The sequence below is a fragment of the Pelmatolapia mariae genome, linkage group LG23 (genome assembly GCF_036321145.2).
Source record: "Pelmatolapia mariae isolate MD_Pm_ZW linkage group LG23, Pm_UMD_F_2, whole genome shotgun sequence".
In the NCBI taxonomy this organism is placed as follows: Eukaryota; Metazoa; Chordata; class Actinopteri; order Cichliformes; family Cichlidae; genus Pelmatolapia; species Pelmatolapia mariae.
The window spans coordinates 45,654,533-45,673,506 of record NC_086246.1 but is presented as its reverse complement, the minus strand read 5'-3'; the positions used below and the strand labels follow the sequence as shown (position 1 = coordinate 45,673,506).

Sequence of the window (18,974 nt, the reverse complement as noted above, 5' to 3'; positions counted from 1 at the left end):
CTCTAGAAATCTCCTTCCCGAAGGCAAGAAGCTGAAAAGGGAGTGTGAAGGGTGGAAGAAATGGGTGTTGAAAATGTCCATGAGGAAGGGCAGGAGGGCACAAATAATCTTGTTGGCTGCACTCACTATGGCTTGCCGGGTCTTCTGGTCAGCCGGTCTTCTGGCAGGAGGTTGTGCAGCCTCGGTTCCACACAGCAGCCAGCGAGGACACTCTCAATGGTGCCCTGGTAGAATGAATACATGATAACAATTGCTAATGACAAAAACCAATTACAAGAGCAGAAAGCTAATCGGGGTATTCCATATGTATTTTTCCAGCAACTAACAAAACTTTAGTGAGCCTAATTGTTTCCTGTTCTTCTTGGGGAATCCAGAGACACTGCTGGGCCAGATAGATATCACCCCTGAAGTTCCAGGTCTACCCTGAGGTCTTCAAGGGAAGTTTCCCTGGAGGAATCCTGATTAGAGACCTGCACCACATCGTATGGCTTCTCTTTGACACAAGGGAGCAGCAGCTCTATATTTCTAAAACTATTCCCTGCCAGCCTACGGAGGAAATTAATTCATCCAAATGTATCTGCAGTCTAATTCTTTTGGTCACTACCCAAAGCTCATGACCATAAGTAATAAATCAAAGGATTTTCTTTCTTGCGCAGCTCTTTCTTCACCATAAGTCTGCTACACAACCCTCATCACTTGTAGCCCTACACTAACCCACCTGTCCATCTCACAGTCATGACTTCAGATTTGGAGGTAACAATTCTCTTCAATTAAACAAACAAAAAATACAATGAACCTTTCATGTAAGAATTGCTTGCCCAAAAGATTGAACCCTCCTGGAGTCATGGAGCTCAGCCAGGCATGGCTGCAAGAAATATCATTAAGCCACCCATCAGCTGCTGCATATACACAACTGTACATTGAAAATGAATGTGTTGCTTGGCTGTTTCTTGTCTTTGGGGCAAATTAGATAAGACAGCAACATTTTTTATCAGCATTCTTAGAAATAAGAGAAAGGAAGTAGTGACTGATAAGCGAACTATAAAAAAGTGAGATGAGGGGAAAGCGTTTACAGGTAAACCTCATTCATACACTGTGCACAAGAGAAACAAAGAAGTGGATAAAGCTCAGAAGTGATAAACTGCATTACTGTGTTGTTTTGTTTCTCTCTACAATGTAAATGAGCTACCTATATCTTTTCTGTGAAGGTGGCACAGGATTAGAGTATAAAGATAATGTATGATGTGTATTAAAAACTCTACCATTGTAAAAAGAGTTTTACACTGGTTGAAAACAAATATCAATAACAGAACTTTGCAGGATTTTGCTCAACACACTACCTTTTCTTAAAGTCATCCATTTTAATAATATCCTGTCCCTGCATTTAGAATAAAATATTTTTATTTTTATGGTGGGGATGGTGGTGACTTAAACTGCAAAAAGAGGTGTGTAATATTGATCCTATAATTCATATCCACATTTGATGTATGGTTCATGAAAGCACTTTTGAAATCTTTTATATATATGCCTCCCAGTGTTAGATATCAAGCTAATGGTCTGTTGGATCAATGACGGATAATCAATAATCATAGAGACACAATGAGCTTGTGTTTTTTCCCTTCTACTCTACTACAAGAAAGATCTGATGGGGTAACGGAACTCAGAGGGAAAGCACATGCTTGACTCTCAAAGAAGCAACTAAGAGAAATCTGTTTAATGAGACAAAACATTTTGTTATTTCATTTACAAATGAAAAGCACTGATTTATTTCTCCTCTCCTCTCCTCTTCTCAGGCTTAACCAGTGCAGATACAGTGGTGAATATGCGGAAGGTTACCCATCAGACCATAAGTGAGGAGCTTTCTAAAACAGTTCTGCTCCCTTGCCTCTTCACCCTCCGCCCCAGTGCTGGTTCATTCCATGAGCCGCCCAGAATCAAGTGGACTAAGGTTTGGGGCCAAAGAGGTTCTGATGGCCTGCAAAAGGAACAGTCGGTCCTGGTGGCCAAAGACAATGTGGTCAAGGTACAGTAAACACATTTACCGCTAGTAAATGCTTGACTCACCTGTAATTTAGCTATTTCTCTCAAACATTTTTTTTTTCACTATTTTTCTCACTCTCTGCTCCTCAGGTGAAGAAGGCCTTCCAGGGTCGTGTCACACTGCCTGGTTATAATAAGAACCGCTACAATGCCAGTCTCGCTCTGACTGGGCTACGCTCTAGCGACTCTGGTCTATATCGGTGTGAGGTAGTGGTGGGCATTAATGATGAGCAGGACACAGTTCCTCTGGAGGTCACAGGTGAATAAAATGTAAACTTTTCTTTCACTGTGATAGTTATTTTAAATTTAAGGTAAAGTTTTCAACATTTCACCTACTTTTAAATTACTGCTGGTAAAATATAGTTAGTGGTCACACTAGCATCACCCGCTCCTCACCCTACCTCTAAGGCAGAAAACCCCAGAAGTGGAAGATTTAGAGCTCGATAACCTCATCCACAAACTAGTAGGAAGAAAACTAGGCGGTCTCCTGGAGCCAAGCATTTGGTGGCCAGATCTGTAACCATGATGCTTGGTCAATTACAGTGGGAAGAAATAACATGAACCCCTGTCTAGCAAAGTCCATGTATCTACCCCATCCTGTGGATGCACCACCTGCAGGGATAGGCATTGATCAGTTCAGTGTGAGCTGGGAGGTAGGCAAAAGTAGGCTCCAGGGTCTTTTTTTAAGCAGTTGCAAAATAAATATATCTGCAGTGCTGAATTACAATACAACAACAGTATAATATTTGTGACTGGATGACTGATTCTACTTTTTTAAAATTGCTCCAGTTTCATTTCAAAATGATCCCAGTCACGGTCCAGTTGATTTGAAAAATTATTTTAAAGCTTATACTTCATTATTTAGTAGTGTGTACAATATCTGTGCAACTGATTCAGGATGTAGTATCTGTTATATAAAGAAACAACTTGGAATACAACGCAATTTAAAATTACTACTAGTTCATCTGGTTAGATGTAGCATCATTAGGAGTGCAGACAGAATTACCAGTAATAAAAAAAATCAAGAACTAAACTAATAAAAAGATATAAAAACTCAAACAGCATATTTGGGGTAATCTTCATTAATTATTTGTGCTATTATTGTAGTGTTCAGTTATACCACTTCCTCCTCTCATCCTAATCAGAGCTTGTACATGTAACAAACTTAGGACGTGACCAGGTTTTATTTTAATTTGATAGCTATAAGACGAATTATTAACACTATTTTCAATGTTTTGTAAGAAAAAGAAAAAAGGTAGAAAGCAGGAAGTATCTTCATAAAAACTGATTATTTCTATTCAGTATGTGTTGATGTACACGATTACATTATGTATGCGTTATGTGTGTTTAACCAACACAAAGAACTGTCTCAGCAAATAACTGCCGCACTGGTTGTGTATAGCTCCATTGTAGCTCTCAAGGTCTGCCACTATGAATAATAATGACCCTGTTTCCGTGTCAGGCTACTACAATCATTACAGCAAGGGTTGTTTACTGTTTATGTAGAATGTATGATGATAGGGAAAAGGTGAAGGAACTCAAACACATTAAACATCATTGACCTGGGCCATTCAGGTGCTTTTCATGCACTGAAAGCCTAATGAAGCCAATAAGGTAGAAACCCAGCAGTGCACAGTGTTGTCAAATAGCATTGCACCGAGAGCTCTGTGTGGCTCTAGGTGGCTTAACTAAATAGGCAAACCATTTGCTCTGTCCAGGAAACCGATATTTGTGGAATACCACGCTACTTGGAGGTATCTCGCTGTAGTGGAACCATTATTACTGTGTCAGGGTGTTTTATCTGTAAAGCTATCATAGGTTTTTGTCGGGTCACTCACTATTTTTAATAATAACCTACTATCATAATGACTGCGGGGGACAGATTGATGCATTAGGCACTGTACACCAAGCCACCACTTACTACGAAGCCATGCTACTGCTAACATAACCAACAGCAGCTGTAAAGGTTCAGAGGACTTTTGGCTCCATTTTCACTCTTCATAGTAATAGAGACAGACTGCACTCAGTTTCTGCATATGGTTCAAATGTGAACATGTGCAAGCGTGTTAATGTCTGTTGGGAAATTTGTGTGTGCCTGTTTGTAAAGACCACTATGCCTAATGCCTAATCTCAGTACTTCAGCAAGGATGCCATCTGGTTTTGTCAAGTATGAGGAACACCTAATAGGTGCTCATAGAATATTACATTTAGTAAGAGAGACCCCTGCCACTATGCTTGGGAGACCCAGTGTCCTCCCATTCTTGGCCAATTGATTAATACACCATGAAAACCACTCCTTCAGAGACAAGCCAATTACGTAGCTGGCGAGGAGTAGCCTTCTCCAGGGCTTAGTCTTAATTGGAAGTCACGGTACATGGCAGACCACAGCCGTCCTCACGCTAATTCTACCAACTGCTCAACATGTTAATTAGCAGGTATTGATACTGCTCAGCTGTATTAATATCATATTAATCCACACCACTCTTCTTATAGAGTAATTTGTGTGTTCCCTGATGTCCTCCTCTTCTGCCATTTGTTTTTTTTATTTCTCCCTTGTTCCCTCTGCCTTTCTTCCTCCTTGTTTTGTCTCCATCGTCTTCCTTTCTCCTGGCACATATTGACTGACCAATTGGCTGTGTCCCACCAATTACAACGCAGTGCTATTGATTGTGTTTGTCAGACTTTCTCTGTGGTGACATATGGCAGCTCACTGCTGTAAGAGCAGTGCATAGTGTATCTGCACTGACTATTGTTAATGTAACCTCTGAATGGAAGGACACTACTTGAATGGCCAGATCATGTCAGCTATAAGACGATCATCTAGAAAAGCTGATATCAACTCTGCAAGTTTCTGAAAGTTTAATGGAGAGATTGAAGTTGCTTTCTTTTTTCCAAAAGTTTGTTTTGTTTTGTTTTTTTCTTATTTTGTGGATGATGATTGTAGTGCGTCGAACAGCAGTGTCTAACACGCTAGTCTAAAATGTCACTGCATTAAAGCGTTTCCTCATATAGCACTTGTGTAACTTACAGGTCAGCACTGCCACTGTTTAATTTTACTTTATGTTCTGTTTTTTCCTTTGTCACCTTTTCTGCGTTGTCACAAATTACAAATTAAAGTGTGGTTTAGAAATCATACTCTGAACTTAAAATACACCGTTTGCAGAAAGATGATACAACCAAGAGGTGGGAGTAAACTATCTTTAGACTTGTAATGCATTGCTCAGTTCGTTAACTTCATTGTGACACATTCATTATTTACATGTTGTGCCTTTAATCCAATTGCTTGCAGTTCAGACATATGTTTAAGTGATATGTAAATATCACTTGGCCCAATGTAGTAGAGTTACTGTTGCTCCTTTCGGAATGGCACAAAATGTTCAAATGCTGTCAGACTAGCTGTTTCTGGATTTGCTGTGTTTATATTGTCAGACTTGAAAGTGGTTCTCTGATCCATGGCCAGAAAGCAAGTAAGTGATTGTATTTTCAAAAAAATTAGCACTTTGAAACAGCTCTTACCGCTCTGTAATTTAAACAAAAAGGTTGATCATTTACTCAAAATTGCCTCATTGTATTTGTTGGGTTAAATAAAGAAAAATAATTGTACATTTTTATACACTAAAGCACATTGCGCCATATAATAATTCAAGTGTCAAGAGACACCAGCTCCTGATTAGTGTAGCAACAAGGGCATCATATGGTGGCTTTCTACTTTTCCCTTAGGAGACTGTGTGGGGATGTACAAAGATGCATCGTGGCAAAAATAGATGAGATGAGGTACTGTGCATTCCCTGTGGAAAGGCACTGGGTTTCCCATGCTGAGAGGAAACCCATTTATCTCTCTGGTGAATGTGTTAGCCAGCAAGCTACAGTAGCATCTATGTTTGGACAAAATCCCGCAGCCTCAAAAGAGAAAGGATGGAAGCTGAGAAATTAGGAGAAGAAAAAAGAAACAAAACATTTCTTCTGCCCATTTCAACAAGAAAAATAAGAACGCAACAGCAGATGCACTGCTGGTGCTGTGGGAACTCTCTCTGTCTACAAATGGCCCTGCTTACTCTCTGCGCTAAAGCCTGGAGTGCTAATGCTCAAATTGTCACAAGGGCCTACGTCTCACATAGGAATATCTGTCACTCTCCCAGACAATGCCAGCGAAGATAAAGGCGATGTATTAGTTGCCAAACAGCCACTAGCTTTCATGTCGCTGGATGCACATCAGGGGCACAGTATTGTGTGAAAGGCAACCAGAGGTGTGAACTGAAGGATAAACACTTGAACTTGGATAGACCTTCTGATGCAGTTCTATTCCAGGTTCGATGGAATATACTGTGCACTGATCAGCTACAGATTTGTGTGTGTGTGTGTGTGTGGGGGGGGGGGGGGTTCATGTCTTTCTACTTCAAAGTTTTTAACCAAAGTTTTCATATTCTCCGCCTATTTTTCTTTTCACTTTGGTTTAATGCACACATGGTTTTCTTTTTCTTTGTCTGTCTTCCTTGTCATTCCATCATGAGTTCAGAGGCAGGCGGCGTGCAGCAGGGTGACACTGTGTTTGTACTGTTAAATCAGTAAAATAAACATCAGCACTGTTTGTCAATCTCTGTATCCAAGGGCAACATCTCTTTTCTCGAATAAGCCAACCGACTATCCGATGCAAATGAGACTCACGTACAGAGGTTCCTGAACCGGAATCCTGTAGTTTCATATCGCACAGATGGAACAATGTCAACACCTGATGAGGATGTCGAGGGGGCTTTGTGCACATATGCCTGCGAGCATGTACATGCTCATGTTTCGATGGTGCAAGGTTATAGTTCATAAATACTTTGGTGAAATGAAGGTTGCATGTTATGTATTCGTGTTTTTTGAGCTTCCTCTTTATTTCTTATCACAATTTCTTTGCTCCAGGTGTGGTATTCCACTACCGGGCCCCTCATGACCGCTATGCCCTGTCCTTTGCTGATGCCAAGAGGGTGTGCATGGAGAACTCAGCGGCCATTGCAACACCTGGTCAGCTGCAGGCTACCTTTGCTGATGGCTATGACAACTGTGATGCTGGCTGGCTTTCTGACCAGACTGTACGGTGAGGCTTTTAAAGCTGGGTACAAGAGCTATTTGGGTTTTGTTGAAATAAAATTCAAGAATACATTATTCAATATGACTAGTTAATATAGTGACACTGGCTGAATTACTACATTCTAGAAACTGTATATAAACAATGTAAATAGCTTCCAGGTCTTAAAAAAATTAATCCAGTTTTGAAGTGCATTAAATCTGCGTTCTTTCTCCTCTGCCATTACTTGCTTATGATGTGATCGGCCAAATCACTGGTTTCAAGTTATTTATTCAATATGTCCGTTTTTTAAAATTCTGGCACAACGTAGAGTGGCCTGGCTAACCGCCCACCTCACGGCTGCTAAATTTAGATGTTTTTTGCTTCTATCATTAATTACCCTTTTATTTACCCCAAATCAGTCAAATCAAGATGGTTATAGACAGTTCACAAACCCAAGTGACTCCTCAGTCTTTTTGTGGAATCTGTGCAACAAACCCCCATTAAATAAAGGGTATCATCAGCAAATTCAGGAGAAAAATTGTGAAAAAAAAAGACATATTTTCCCTCTGGCTAGAAATGGCAACAAATAAGCTGTGTGACTCTGAAGTCTTGTACTGTATGTCTGTAAATTTTCTCCCCAACAAACACAACAATGTCGACGAAACGTCGTCACCTGCAGTTGCCTTTGGTTTCATTCTACGATACTGGACTTATTTTTCTACAAGGTTTGAACTTTGAGAGTGTTTAAACAAGAGAGAAAAGTGTGAAATGTTCATGCCTGTCTGAGAAAAGTGTATAAAGTGTGTAGTGAGGGGTTTTACAGCCTTAAAACATCTATAATAATTGTAAAAAATAAAGTTGGCTAATTCGCAGATTTCACCTATTGCGGGTTATTTTTAGAAGGTAACTCCCGTGAAAAACGAGGGACCTCTGTAATGGGAAATGGCATGGGTTCATACATAGTTTCATAACATGTGTAAGAATTGGTAAACTCAATTTATTTGAATTGTTTTCTGCTAATCCAATTGAGAAAACCTGGGGTAAATTTTAAAAGGTCATTAATGATAGCTGAAAAGAAAAAACAGCGGTGAGCAGTTAGGCAGGACGCTATGGGATAATGATCTAATAGTGCCAAAAATCAAAATCACTTTCCGTAAGCTCTGTCTTTTCACTTTCATAAGACTTTGTCTGAAGTTCATCTATGTCACTTGATTGGTGCCTTTCATTGGCTGTGACTTAAGAACACACATGAGTCATTTAAAAAATCCACAATAACATTTGACTGAAGGCATTTTTGGGGAGGAGGTTTTCAAAAAATCCATTACTTTGGTGATTTTGTATGGTGGAAATTGACCTTGTAACATGCTTTGAACACTTTGCTTGATCCTTTTTGAATCCTTATTTATGTGGTTTAAAAGATATATGCACAAAAATACTTTCAGCAATCCCAACCCCATTGGTTGGGATTGCTATGCTCGAGCAGAGGTGTAGTCATGAGGTTCGGTGAAAAATATCAGTCAGTGTGCCAAATTTCAAGTTTTAGAGAATCTGTGAGGAAACTGTCTTCAGTTACAGGCAACACATTATTTATCCTATAGACACTGACTGACTCGTAGATTGCAGCTGAACTTGACTTTTAAATAAGTTATCTATCTAGTTCTCATACTAACACGGTTTGCTGAAGAGGGTTATTGTATAAAACCTCTTTCAAGCAGTAGATAAGACTAAAATTTCTGATTGCTTTCCTCACTATCAAACATTATAACAAAAGACAATCTCCAAATAATACGTCTACAAAAACACAAGTTAATGAACTATCTATAAGTATAAAGTATCAAAGTTTGAAAGTCATTGTGATATTTTGGGGGTTTTCATAGACGATACTGTGCAACATAATTGGACCTAATAGCTTGTTTGTACACTGGAAAGGCAGTTTAACTACATCAGCCCCCTCTGAGCTGTCTGTCAGCCATGTACTTCAGCTTGCCACTTTCTGTTAAGTCCCTTTTTACATTACCAGTCAGAGCCTGCCTCTCCACATTGTTTTCCATATCAGCATTTTAATTTCAAATTGTCGTTGCTCCACTTGGCAAGCAGACTGACTGTTGTCTGCATGACAGTTTTTCACAGACTTCCTGCGGCACGACTTCCTTGCCTTTTTCTTTCTCGCCTTCCATCCCGCACTCCTGTTGTTTTCACTCGGGAGCTATCTAATTGGTCCAGATCCAGGAGGCTCTGACTGCACATCAGCCAGGAGGAAAGTGTCCAATTAATACTTGGTGAAAAAATATAGACATCAACCGCCATTTCATCAGACACCAAGCAAAAAGAAAGTAGCTGCGGCCTGAGACACTAAAAGATTTTGTTCTCTTCTTATATCGCAAGCATGTCTGTCTTCTCCATGTATATTTGATTGCGCATCTTTTCCAAGTGCTTCATAAAGTCCCTGTATGCCCAGCATAATCTTTTAATCAGCCTCTTTGTTTGCGCTGTGGTGCTGCAGGAAACAATGTTCTTGTGGAATAATTGCTCAGTTGGAGCCCAAATATAGATTGTTGTTGTTGTTTTTTTCTTTTTCTTTTTAGCCCCACAGGCATGCCAAGCCACCACAGAAATTCCTGATTCTTTTAACCTCTTCTTGACTTTCTATCTCTCTTTCTTTCTCTTTCTAAAAGCTTGAGCATTGACAGTCTTATACTGCAAGAGCACTAAATGCATTTTCAAATGATTTAAAATGAAACGATTTGGTTGTGAAACTCACACCAAGGCCAGAACAATTAAAACAAACAAGATAGTGTATCCATTGAAGTGCTTGCCAATTATTTTCCTGCGGTTGTTGTCGCATATTGTGAATGTTACTATATTTCTTGCTTCCAACCAGATTCAAGGGAGGACAGCTCTGTGTTTATTTTTCATTAGTATTTGGGAAATATATTTTGGTCATCTCTGAGAGGAAGATATGTTTAAACTTATTGTATTCAGGGCAGGCAATGATAAAAGTGTACCTTTTATCTTATTTTGTATGCGTGTGAACACAGACTCATCCCAGGGGAGCCAAGTCTCTGGCTGCTTTTTTCATGGCCAGGCTATATTAATCTCACTCTCTTTTCTTCTCTCACTCTCTCTGTCATTGTCCCTATCTCTTGGGTTCCTCTGCAGGTATCCCATCCAGTCACCACGGCCAGGTTGCTATGGTGATCGTGAGGACTCACCTGGAGTTCGTAACTACGGCAATAGGTCCCCTGATGAGCTGTTTGATGTCTACTGTTTTGCTAAGCGTCTTCAAGGTAGGAGTCAGGAGCTTCTACCATAAATTTGAGTTTAGTCATGCATGGGTCCACTAAGCTGAGGGTTCGCAGTGCCAGAAGGCTGTGACCAGGCCTTAATACTCTGTTAGCACAGTCTAGAGAAGAGCAGTGGGAGAGGAAAGGGAGGAGAATTTGTTCAACTGAGGGAAATGCAGAGGCCTGGAGGCAGAAGCTAAGTGGGTCAGTAGTGTTATCATAAAAGTTTGCTCTGATTTGCAGCGCCACAAGAAGAGGTGGCACTGGGCACATCTTATGTGTCCAAAATCTTATTTACCCCATCCCCAATTGCTGCATGTTGTAAACTCAATAGCTTACACAATAAAACCGGGAAATCTATAGATTTGATGTCATGCTTATTCAATTTTTATCATTTTAATCTTTATTGTGAGATTGTTACAAGGATGTAATAAAGATGTCATGGACATGTGTGTCAAAGATCGACTGTGTGGGAGTCGAAGGTGGACTGCAATAGAAAAAGCAAAACAACCTTAATCCTGTCTTGCAAAATGTAAACAATGCCTAAAAACAGGGCCATAAAATACAAATAAAAGACAACAAGGAACAAAGGAACACAAAGCAATGAGGGACGACGTGGCAAACAACAAGGCGACTCAGACGACATATACTCACACGATAACAAGGTGGAGAGGTAACAGGTGAGAACACAGCTGAGGATAACTTAACATAATGACTCAAAAGGAATAAAAAAATAAAAATGGGAACAAAACAGAGAATAAACAAGCCATGAAAACACAAGGGAGGCAGGAACACACAGGAACTCAGTGACTTAAATACCGAATTTGAAGTAAAAGTAAAACCAGAAAATATAAATATAAAGAAACCGACCAGGAAATGCTATTACAAGAAAAATGTCAAAACAAATGATTCTCAAAGCCAATAGAATAATATTTTACAGAAAACTCAGAACCCTGACAGCACACTTATAACTGCAAAAAGGTAGGTGAAAGTTCTCTTTACACATTAGAGACCTAATATAGATTTACTTGCAAGTTAAGGGGCATATCCTGATTTCATAAAGTGTTGCTCCACCTTCAAGTTGTTCTCCATGGATGAGTAACTGCAAGTTGGCTGACTTTTTGCCTATAGCCTAAATCTGTTAGCATCACATCATATAAAATATATAATAATTGAATGCATGTTTGAAGCATTTTTACAGAGTATTCTGTTCAATGCCAGTTAGCTGGAAGCATTGCAAGACAGATGGAGACACAGTTGGTTTTCATACATCAAAATCAGTGGTTGTTGGCTAGAAATTGGAGGCCTGCTTTGGTTTTCTTTCATGCAAAAAAAAGAAAAACACAGTTTCACAAATGTCCATAAATCTTGAATGATAGATCTGATAACTATGTCAGTGTTTACTGCATCACCTCAAAGCCTGACGACTATAGAAAGAGTAGCTGGTAGGCTGCACCTTATAAAGCTGCTACTGTACAAAATGAAAGTCCTCCAAATCTACAAAAACTTCAAACCATTTTTAAGGATTAGAGAAGAAAGATGGCCACATGATCAAGCTATTTAAACGTTATTTAAAGAAAACATTTGTACTTGCATCTTGAAATCAAATATTGCAGTGATGAAATAGTTTCTGTCATTGTCTGACTTTTTCTTTTTGACTGAATGACAGAAAAATCTGACGGCCGTCCATCATTTTTGACAGATTAGAAGAATGATGGTGACCTGCCATTAGATCAAATAATTCATATGCAATAGTGACAATAATTGTGCTCACAGCATTGGCGACTTCTCTTTTTCTAAACATAACATCAAACATTATATAGCAATATCCTCCCTCAAGGTCTTGGGGTGCATCTGTGACCACTGCAGGTCACAGATGGATTCTGTTGCACCCTGATACAGAAGAAACACATGTGGTCTTATGTAAAAACAGTATTGCTGACCTCTGATCGCCTCCCTGGGGGCAGTGTTTCTAGACTCGTCCATCCCATCCCATCCATTCTCTTCAGCTATAATAGAGCAAGAGGCGGGGTGCACCCTGGACAGGTCGCCAATATTCAGTATATGAGGTTACGATGAGGGTTATTATATGATTACTGACAGTGGCCCCATCAGTTATCTTATTTTATCAAGTGAGCATCCTGTTTTCGTCACATTTGGTTGTTTAATAACAATGGCTGGAGTATTTTAGTGTCACTTTGAGTAAAAAATTACGTGCTACTTGTGGTGTTGACATGAGAAGTGATCCCAAGGTCAGTGAAACTGTCTGTCCTTTCCTGACAAATGCATGTTCTCTTCTCTGTATTAAAGAGTGACTGAGTTGTTTCTTTATTATCTTTTTTATTGAATATATTTCTTTATCAGGATAAATTAAAATTAAAATGACTGGTAATAATAGATTATGATGGACATTTTATGACCCTGTCTGTCACAATGACAGATGATGCAACCTCAGCTTGAAAGACATCAAGTCAGCCAGTGACCTTTATGATGCTTATTCCTCTTAAAGACTCTTTGATGTGCTTTGAGATTTGCCTGCTTTCTTCTCAAACATCTCAGTTACATTTTTAGCCCTCTATTCTTTAATCTCAACATTGGATACACAGTATTTGTTGCCATCTTGATGAGGACTGAGCAGCGGCTAAACACCAGGAGGAATTATGGATATAAATCAATTAAACTAGTTGATAAGTTTTTTATTGTTTTTAGGTCAAATTAACAAACATATCTAGCATTTTGCTCCTCCAGTTTGATTTAATTGGTGACTGAAGACTCTCCACTCCTTACAGATATATCTTAGATAGATGACAGCTGTGCAAGTGTGCTCAGGCATCACAAGTTCACTACCGCTCACACTACATGACAAGCTCTAGGAGTGCAATTTACCATACGTCCAGTGTATCCTTTGTGTAACGCAGTATATTTAAGCTGTCAGAGCTCTGATTGCTCTCTTGTTGCCACACTGCTATGAAAGCCATTCTTTCAAGTGTTAGAGCTGTTTTTAGAGAATATTAGATCACCTCCAAAAATCCAACTGTAGATTGTAAGTATGTGTTCCTCAAGGGGGAAAGTGATTATCATCTCTCTCTCCTCCCTGCTGTGCTGAGTGTGGTGTTTCCTCTAGGGGAATGATGGGCTCAGTGCTGAAATGGCAAATATTAACACTGCATATATTCGTCATTCACACCATAATCACATCTATGCCTGACTGAAATTAAGTATTTGTCATACTTTAACCTCGTGCAAATTCCAAAGCGCAATTATAATAACCGGCATCCGTTTTTCTAATAATTTTAACACCGCATTCTGACCTGCAACAGGGGTTACTTTATCTAGGTCTCTCAGTATGAGGTGTGCAACTGTCATTAAGCATCATAGTAGTAAGAAAGCCATTCCACTATTTAAAGACAATATTAACACCTAGTATGGAACTGATGTGCTGAGAAGAGAAAATTGTACGACCATCTCTAGACTTTATATCCTGCAGTTAAGAATGTTGTTCAGTGGAATTAACAACCTGATTGAAGTAATCAGCAAATAATTGTCTGCAGTCAAAGCGAAATTCCTGGGTGATACATAGCTGGTGTTTCATTCATTAATAAGAAAACAACAAAAATAAAAACTAAAAGATGAATTAATAAAGTCATCAACAGACCTTTCTCTACATGACAAAAGCTCAGCTGGGCTTGATTTGCACAAAAAAATGACAGTATATAGGTCTTTCGCTGATTTATCAATCTTTTCTAATTTAATCTGCAATCTATAAAAATTAGCACATTTTCAGCACCTTTTAAATGCCTATTTAAGCGTCTTCTAACTTTAGTTCTGACAAATAACACCTCATATATCCCCTTTCTGGCTCTTTCCCATTTTATTTTGCTTGGATCTTGACCTTTTTAACTGTTCAGAAAAACTGAAGTGACATTCTTCTTTCTTGACAGAAATCTCCTAGATCCTCGTATCAAATGTGCTCTTCTGTTGTCTGCTCCTCATTCTTACTGTCCAACCCTCCAGCTTATATATTTTTCATCACCACACCCTGAGCTGCCAGCGATCATATAAATGCATTTGTGCTATGTTCTTCTTGAGCACTCTCTGTCTTGCCTGTTTTTGAATTTCTTTTTTATCAGCATCAACAGCACCATTCTTCAGCCTCTTTTTTCTTCTTTTCTTTTATTCGCTGTCTGTGTACTTAGATCTTTTTTTTTTAAAATGTCTTTGATTGCAAACAATTTCCTTTAGTCAATACTTTGAATTACTGATTTCCTTTTATTATTGCAGGCAACAATAAATGCCTTCTGCTTCCTCACTTCTAGTCTACACCTCTTATTTTTTTTACAGTTCACAAAGGAGAAAGAGAAAATGTCTAGAACTGATTGCCGTTATAGCACCTTAAAAGAAAATACTAATACGATTCAACCAAGAAGAGACAGACACAAACTCAAATTCACTTAACATCAGTTTGCAATATAAAACGATCCAAGAATCAACCAGCACTCAAAACCCTGCAACTGCCAACCAACTAAACAAAAATTTTCTCAAGGCTGAAGTGCTTTTGCTCTGTAATACAACTCAACTCTTCTTTCTCCACCTTCCAGGTGAGGTTTTTCACTCCACATTGCCAGAGAAGCTGAGCCTTGCCACCGCCTCCACTCACTGCCATTCCCTGGGAGCCCAGCTGGCTACTGTTGGGCAGCTCTTCCTCGCCTGGCAGGCTGGTCTTGACCAGTGTGATCCTGGCTGGCTCGCTGATGGCAGCGTTCGCTATCCCATCAACGTCCCGCGGAAGAACTGCGGCGGAGACGAGCCTGGGGTACGGACTGTCTACAACAACCCGAACCGGACTGGGTTTCCTGACACCGCAGCTCTGTTTGATGCCTACTGCTACCGAGGTACTAAGCCCTCTGCGATAATGAAGGTGATGCAGTTACATTGTGGTAATTGCCATGGTAACGAGCATTGTATCTGGGGAATTGTTTCCCCTTCTGATTTTTAATTAACATGAGATGTTGGTGTCACACATGAAGGAGTTGTGAAGAGACTGTGCGACATTTGCTTCCCCTCAATGGATATCAGGGCTTGTATGTTGTGGGTTGCTGCGCTTGCAAGACAGAATGGAAATATGGATCAAATAAGAGTGAGAGCATGACTAAAGCAAGTCTAGCTGGGGTCTGCAGTGACTGTGTCTGGCCTTGTCCTCTTATCTGCTGACACACGAATAAGTTGGGCTCATCTTCAAACCGAATGAACTATTTTGTTCACTGTTTGTAGCCAACTTCTGCCATCAACACACACACACACACACACACACACACACACACACACACACACACACACACACACACACAGAATAAGAACTGATATTATGAGAAGACTACAAATTAATATTTAGGTAGGAAAAAAAGAAAGAATGACAATTCCATCTTTCACATTGTCAGCCCATGAAAATGTAACTGAAGTGAAACATCTGCATAACCCAGTAATTTTAAAGTAAACAAGAACAGCGTGAGAGCAGAGCAGCAGTGAATCTGTCAAAACAAACAGCTGACAGATGAACCTCTTCATAGCACCAACAATGCTGAATGCAGATTTACATGAATAATGTCTTTCAGATAGCTAAAAGTAGATAAAAATGGTAATGGATTTTGTTTATTAACATAGATATGGTTCGTGTGAATAATATTGTGGATACAGTCACATTTGTATATTTGCTGATTTCAAATGGTTGTATTTTTTTGTAGAAAACAGATCTACTTGTGATATCTGTAACACATGTGTCCTACTCTGGATTTAATCTTCTTAAAAATAAGGAATGTGAGGTTTTTGGCTGTGTTGTAACATAGAAGACAAAACAAGTCAATTGATGTGTGATTGTGTGTTGCAGCCCACCAGCCAGCAGGGGTGCAGGCTGCGGAGCCACAGCCTTTGTATCAGACACCTCACCCAGCAGCAGAGGCCATGTCCTTATTATCTGAAGCCCAGGATAGTGCCTCTATTCCTAAGACTTCCACCTGGACTGGCCTTGTTGACTTAGATGAAGTACGAGTCCCCTCCATTGCTGGAATCAACAACTCATCTGAGATCTCCGAAGAGCATGTGATCATCCACTTAAGGCCTGAGGAGGGTTGGGATGAAACTCAGGATGGACCTGGAACGCCAGAACCCAGCCAGAATGAGTCACACAGCTTAAAGAACAGCAATACTTTGGGCGTTTCTGACTTTGAAACCTTCGAGAAGCATGGAGGCTCTGCCCATGAGGAAGAAGATGGAAGCTACTTTGGATCTGAGACCCCAACATTATCCTCAATTTCTACTTCCACGCCCCAAGTTCAAACCAGTAATAGTATTCTGACTGATTTTGTTAACACTCTTATGAGGCCCTTTAGATACTGGACTCAGAGTGAGGAAGGTGATGATACAGAGAAAACACCCATGGTGCCAGACGAAAAGACAACAAATAACCAAACACAGGGGGAAGCGCCCAGCAGGAACCCAAGTTTTCCAAAATCCAGTGGGAAAAAGGGCAGCATAGATAATGCCATTATGGAGCACAGAAGTGGCACTTTTTCTTTCAGGAGTCCGGCGACTGAGCTGCAGGACTCAGAAGAAGGTCTTTCCAGTGAAGAGAAAGAGGTGATGCCATTGATTCAGTTAGTACCTGCAGTCCAAAGCACAGAGGCAAGTGGTACGAGCAGCCCTGCAGGAGAGAGAACAACGAGCCCCATCGCTGACCACCCTCAAACTGCTGTTAAAGGTATGAGTTCAGCTTTTAATTTGTATGTATATTTCTATCTACAATTCAACTTTACCCTTTAAAACAAATAACTACACGTGAAATTGAAACAGAAATGAGCCTAAATTGAAGCTGTTTTGTTTCAAATGGAGGCGGGGTGCATTTGAATGTCTCTGGTAAATATAGAATCTGTTTGTGTCATGCTTTTTAAATAGTCTCTGCCTCTCCATTCCACTCTATCTTCTTTCCCCTCGAGTATGCTATAATATATTCCTCCGCAGGGCAATTTGAAGTATCGCTGTAAATTTAATTAAACAGTAATTGCAAACAAACAAAGGGGGCACAGCACATACAGTAATGCGGGGTGTTGGAATGTTCTGCCTTCATTCTCATATTTATTGAAAAAGCGCTTTGTTTACATTGCAGGCTGTAAGAGTAACAGCTATGCTTATTTTTTTAAACCTATTTGAATGTGATGAAATGGGTTTTTTGCCTTTTGTATTTTTGTTTAAAAGAGGACAACTTACAGCCTGTTTTTTTAGGAAATGGAGCTATATTAGACTATATTAGTGGGAATAACTGTGGATAATATTATAATATAGAATAATATAGAAACATTTCAAAATCCATCTTTCATAGTGATTAACAAGGATACAAAAAAACCCAAACATACAAGTCATAAAATCCTGAGGTTTAAAGGAAGATATGAGAATCTGGAGTGCAAAGTCTGATATATAATACTGTGCTAAAGTCTTGAGCCCCTCATTTCTTTTTGCTTTGATTCCAAGGAGCCAGATTTTCTTGTGATTGTTTTAAAGTGGCGTTGGGCTATAGTTCTCTCAGCTTTCTGAAGGTCTTTCAAAGTTTCTCTTTGGTCATTGGCCGTTCTTTCACACATTTTCCATCCAGTCCCTGTATGTGGCCATTTTGAATGGAATGCCTCTTCGCTTGTTAAGCCACCTAAGAGTGACCTTCGAATCCTTCAAGCATAAAAAGGGCACCTAACTCAAGGGACGAGCCAGCGTTGTGTCCACACATAACAGACAACTTAGCAAAGGACAAATTTTAAACTGTTTCTTTAGCTAGCCTTATAATAGCAGCCTGTTGTAAAAGCACGTCATTTGTTGCTATTTCTTCTGTTGAATCTACAGAAATGCCAAAAATAACACAGTTTGATTGGCATAAAATAGTGTTTGTGGTAAAATAAAGGAATTTTCAAAGAGTTATTAGCCAAAAACAGGCATTTTTAGCATGGTTTGCTGTGTGTCCTTAAAAGTTTTGAGGAAACAGGACAAACAGAGGACAAAAGAAGAAATGGCAGGTCTAAAAAAAAAAACTATCTGCAGCAGAAGAGCAGTATCCAGCAAAGACCTGACAGAGGACTTGAGAGAAGCAGCTGGCCCTTCAGTTGATTCATCATCCGTTCACTGAAGCCTTGTCGGAAATGGTCTCTATGGAAGTGTAGCTGTCAAGGAGCCATTCTCGGATGGAAAACAGCAAGAAAAGCCTGACAACTGCCAAATTACACAAGAGCTGGGCTGAAAATCAGTGGCAACAGGTCTGATGGAGTGATGGCTCCAAATCTGAAATTTTTGGTTAAAACCGTGATCAACAAGTGTGGAGCAAGTCAGGAGAGAGGCACAACAGTGAGTGTCTACAGCCATCTGTAAGACATGGTGGAGGCTCTGTCATGGTTTGGGGCCACATTTTAGCGAGTGGTGTTGAAAATCTTGTCAAAATTGATGGAATTATGAATGCAGAGAAGTACCATCAGATTTTGATCCACCATACAATACCATCTTTAAAGTATTTGATTAGTAAATTAGTTAATTGATTAGGTCAGTGCAGTACGAGCATACCTGGA

General features: G+C 39.7%; 1 protein-coding gene across 1 annotated transcript in view; it reads left to right on the top strand.

The window, feature by feature from the left end:
* ncanb (neurocan b) overlaps window positions 1-18,974 on the top strand; it is a 173,518-nt gene that overhangs the window by 46,246 nt on the left and 108,298 nt on the right. The window contains exons 3-8 of the mRNA XM_063465887.1: window positions 1,794-2,023; window positions 2,131-2,299; window positions 6,946-7,120; window positions 10,253-10,380; window positions 14,976-15,269; window positions 16,262-17,131. Of these exons, the coding sequence (XP_063321957.1) occupies window positions 1,794-2,023; window positions 2,131-2,299; window positions 6,946-7,120; window positions 10,253-10,380; window positions 14,976-15,269; window positions 16,262-17,131 (1,866 nt within the window). The remainder of the gene's footprint in view (window positions 1-1,793; window positions 2,024-2,130; window positions 2,300-6,945; window positions 7,121-10,252; window positions 10,381-14,975; window positions 15,270-16,261; window positions 17,132-18,974) is intronic.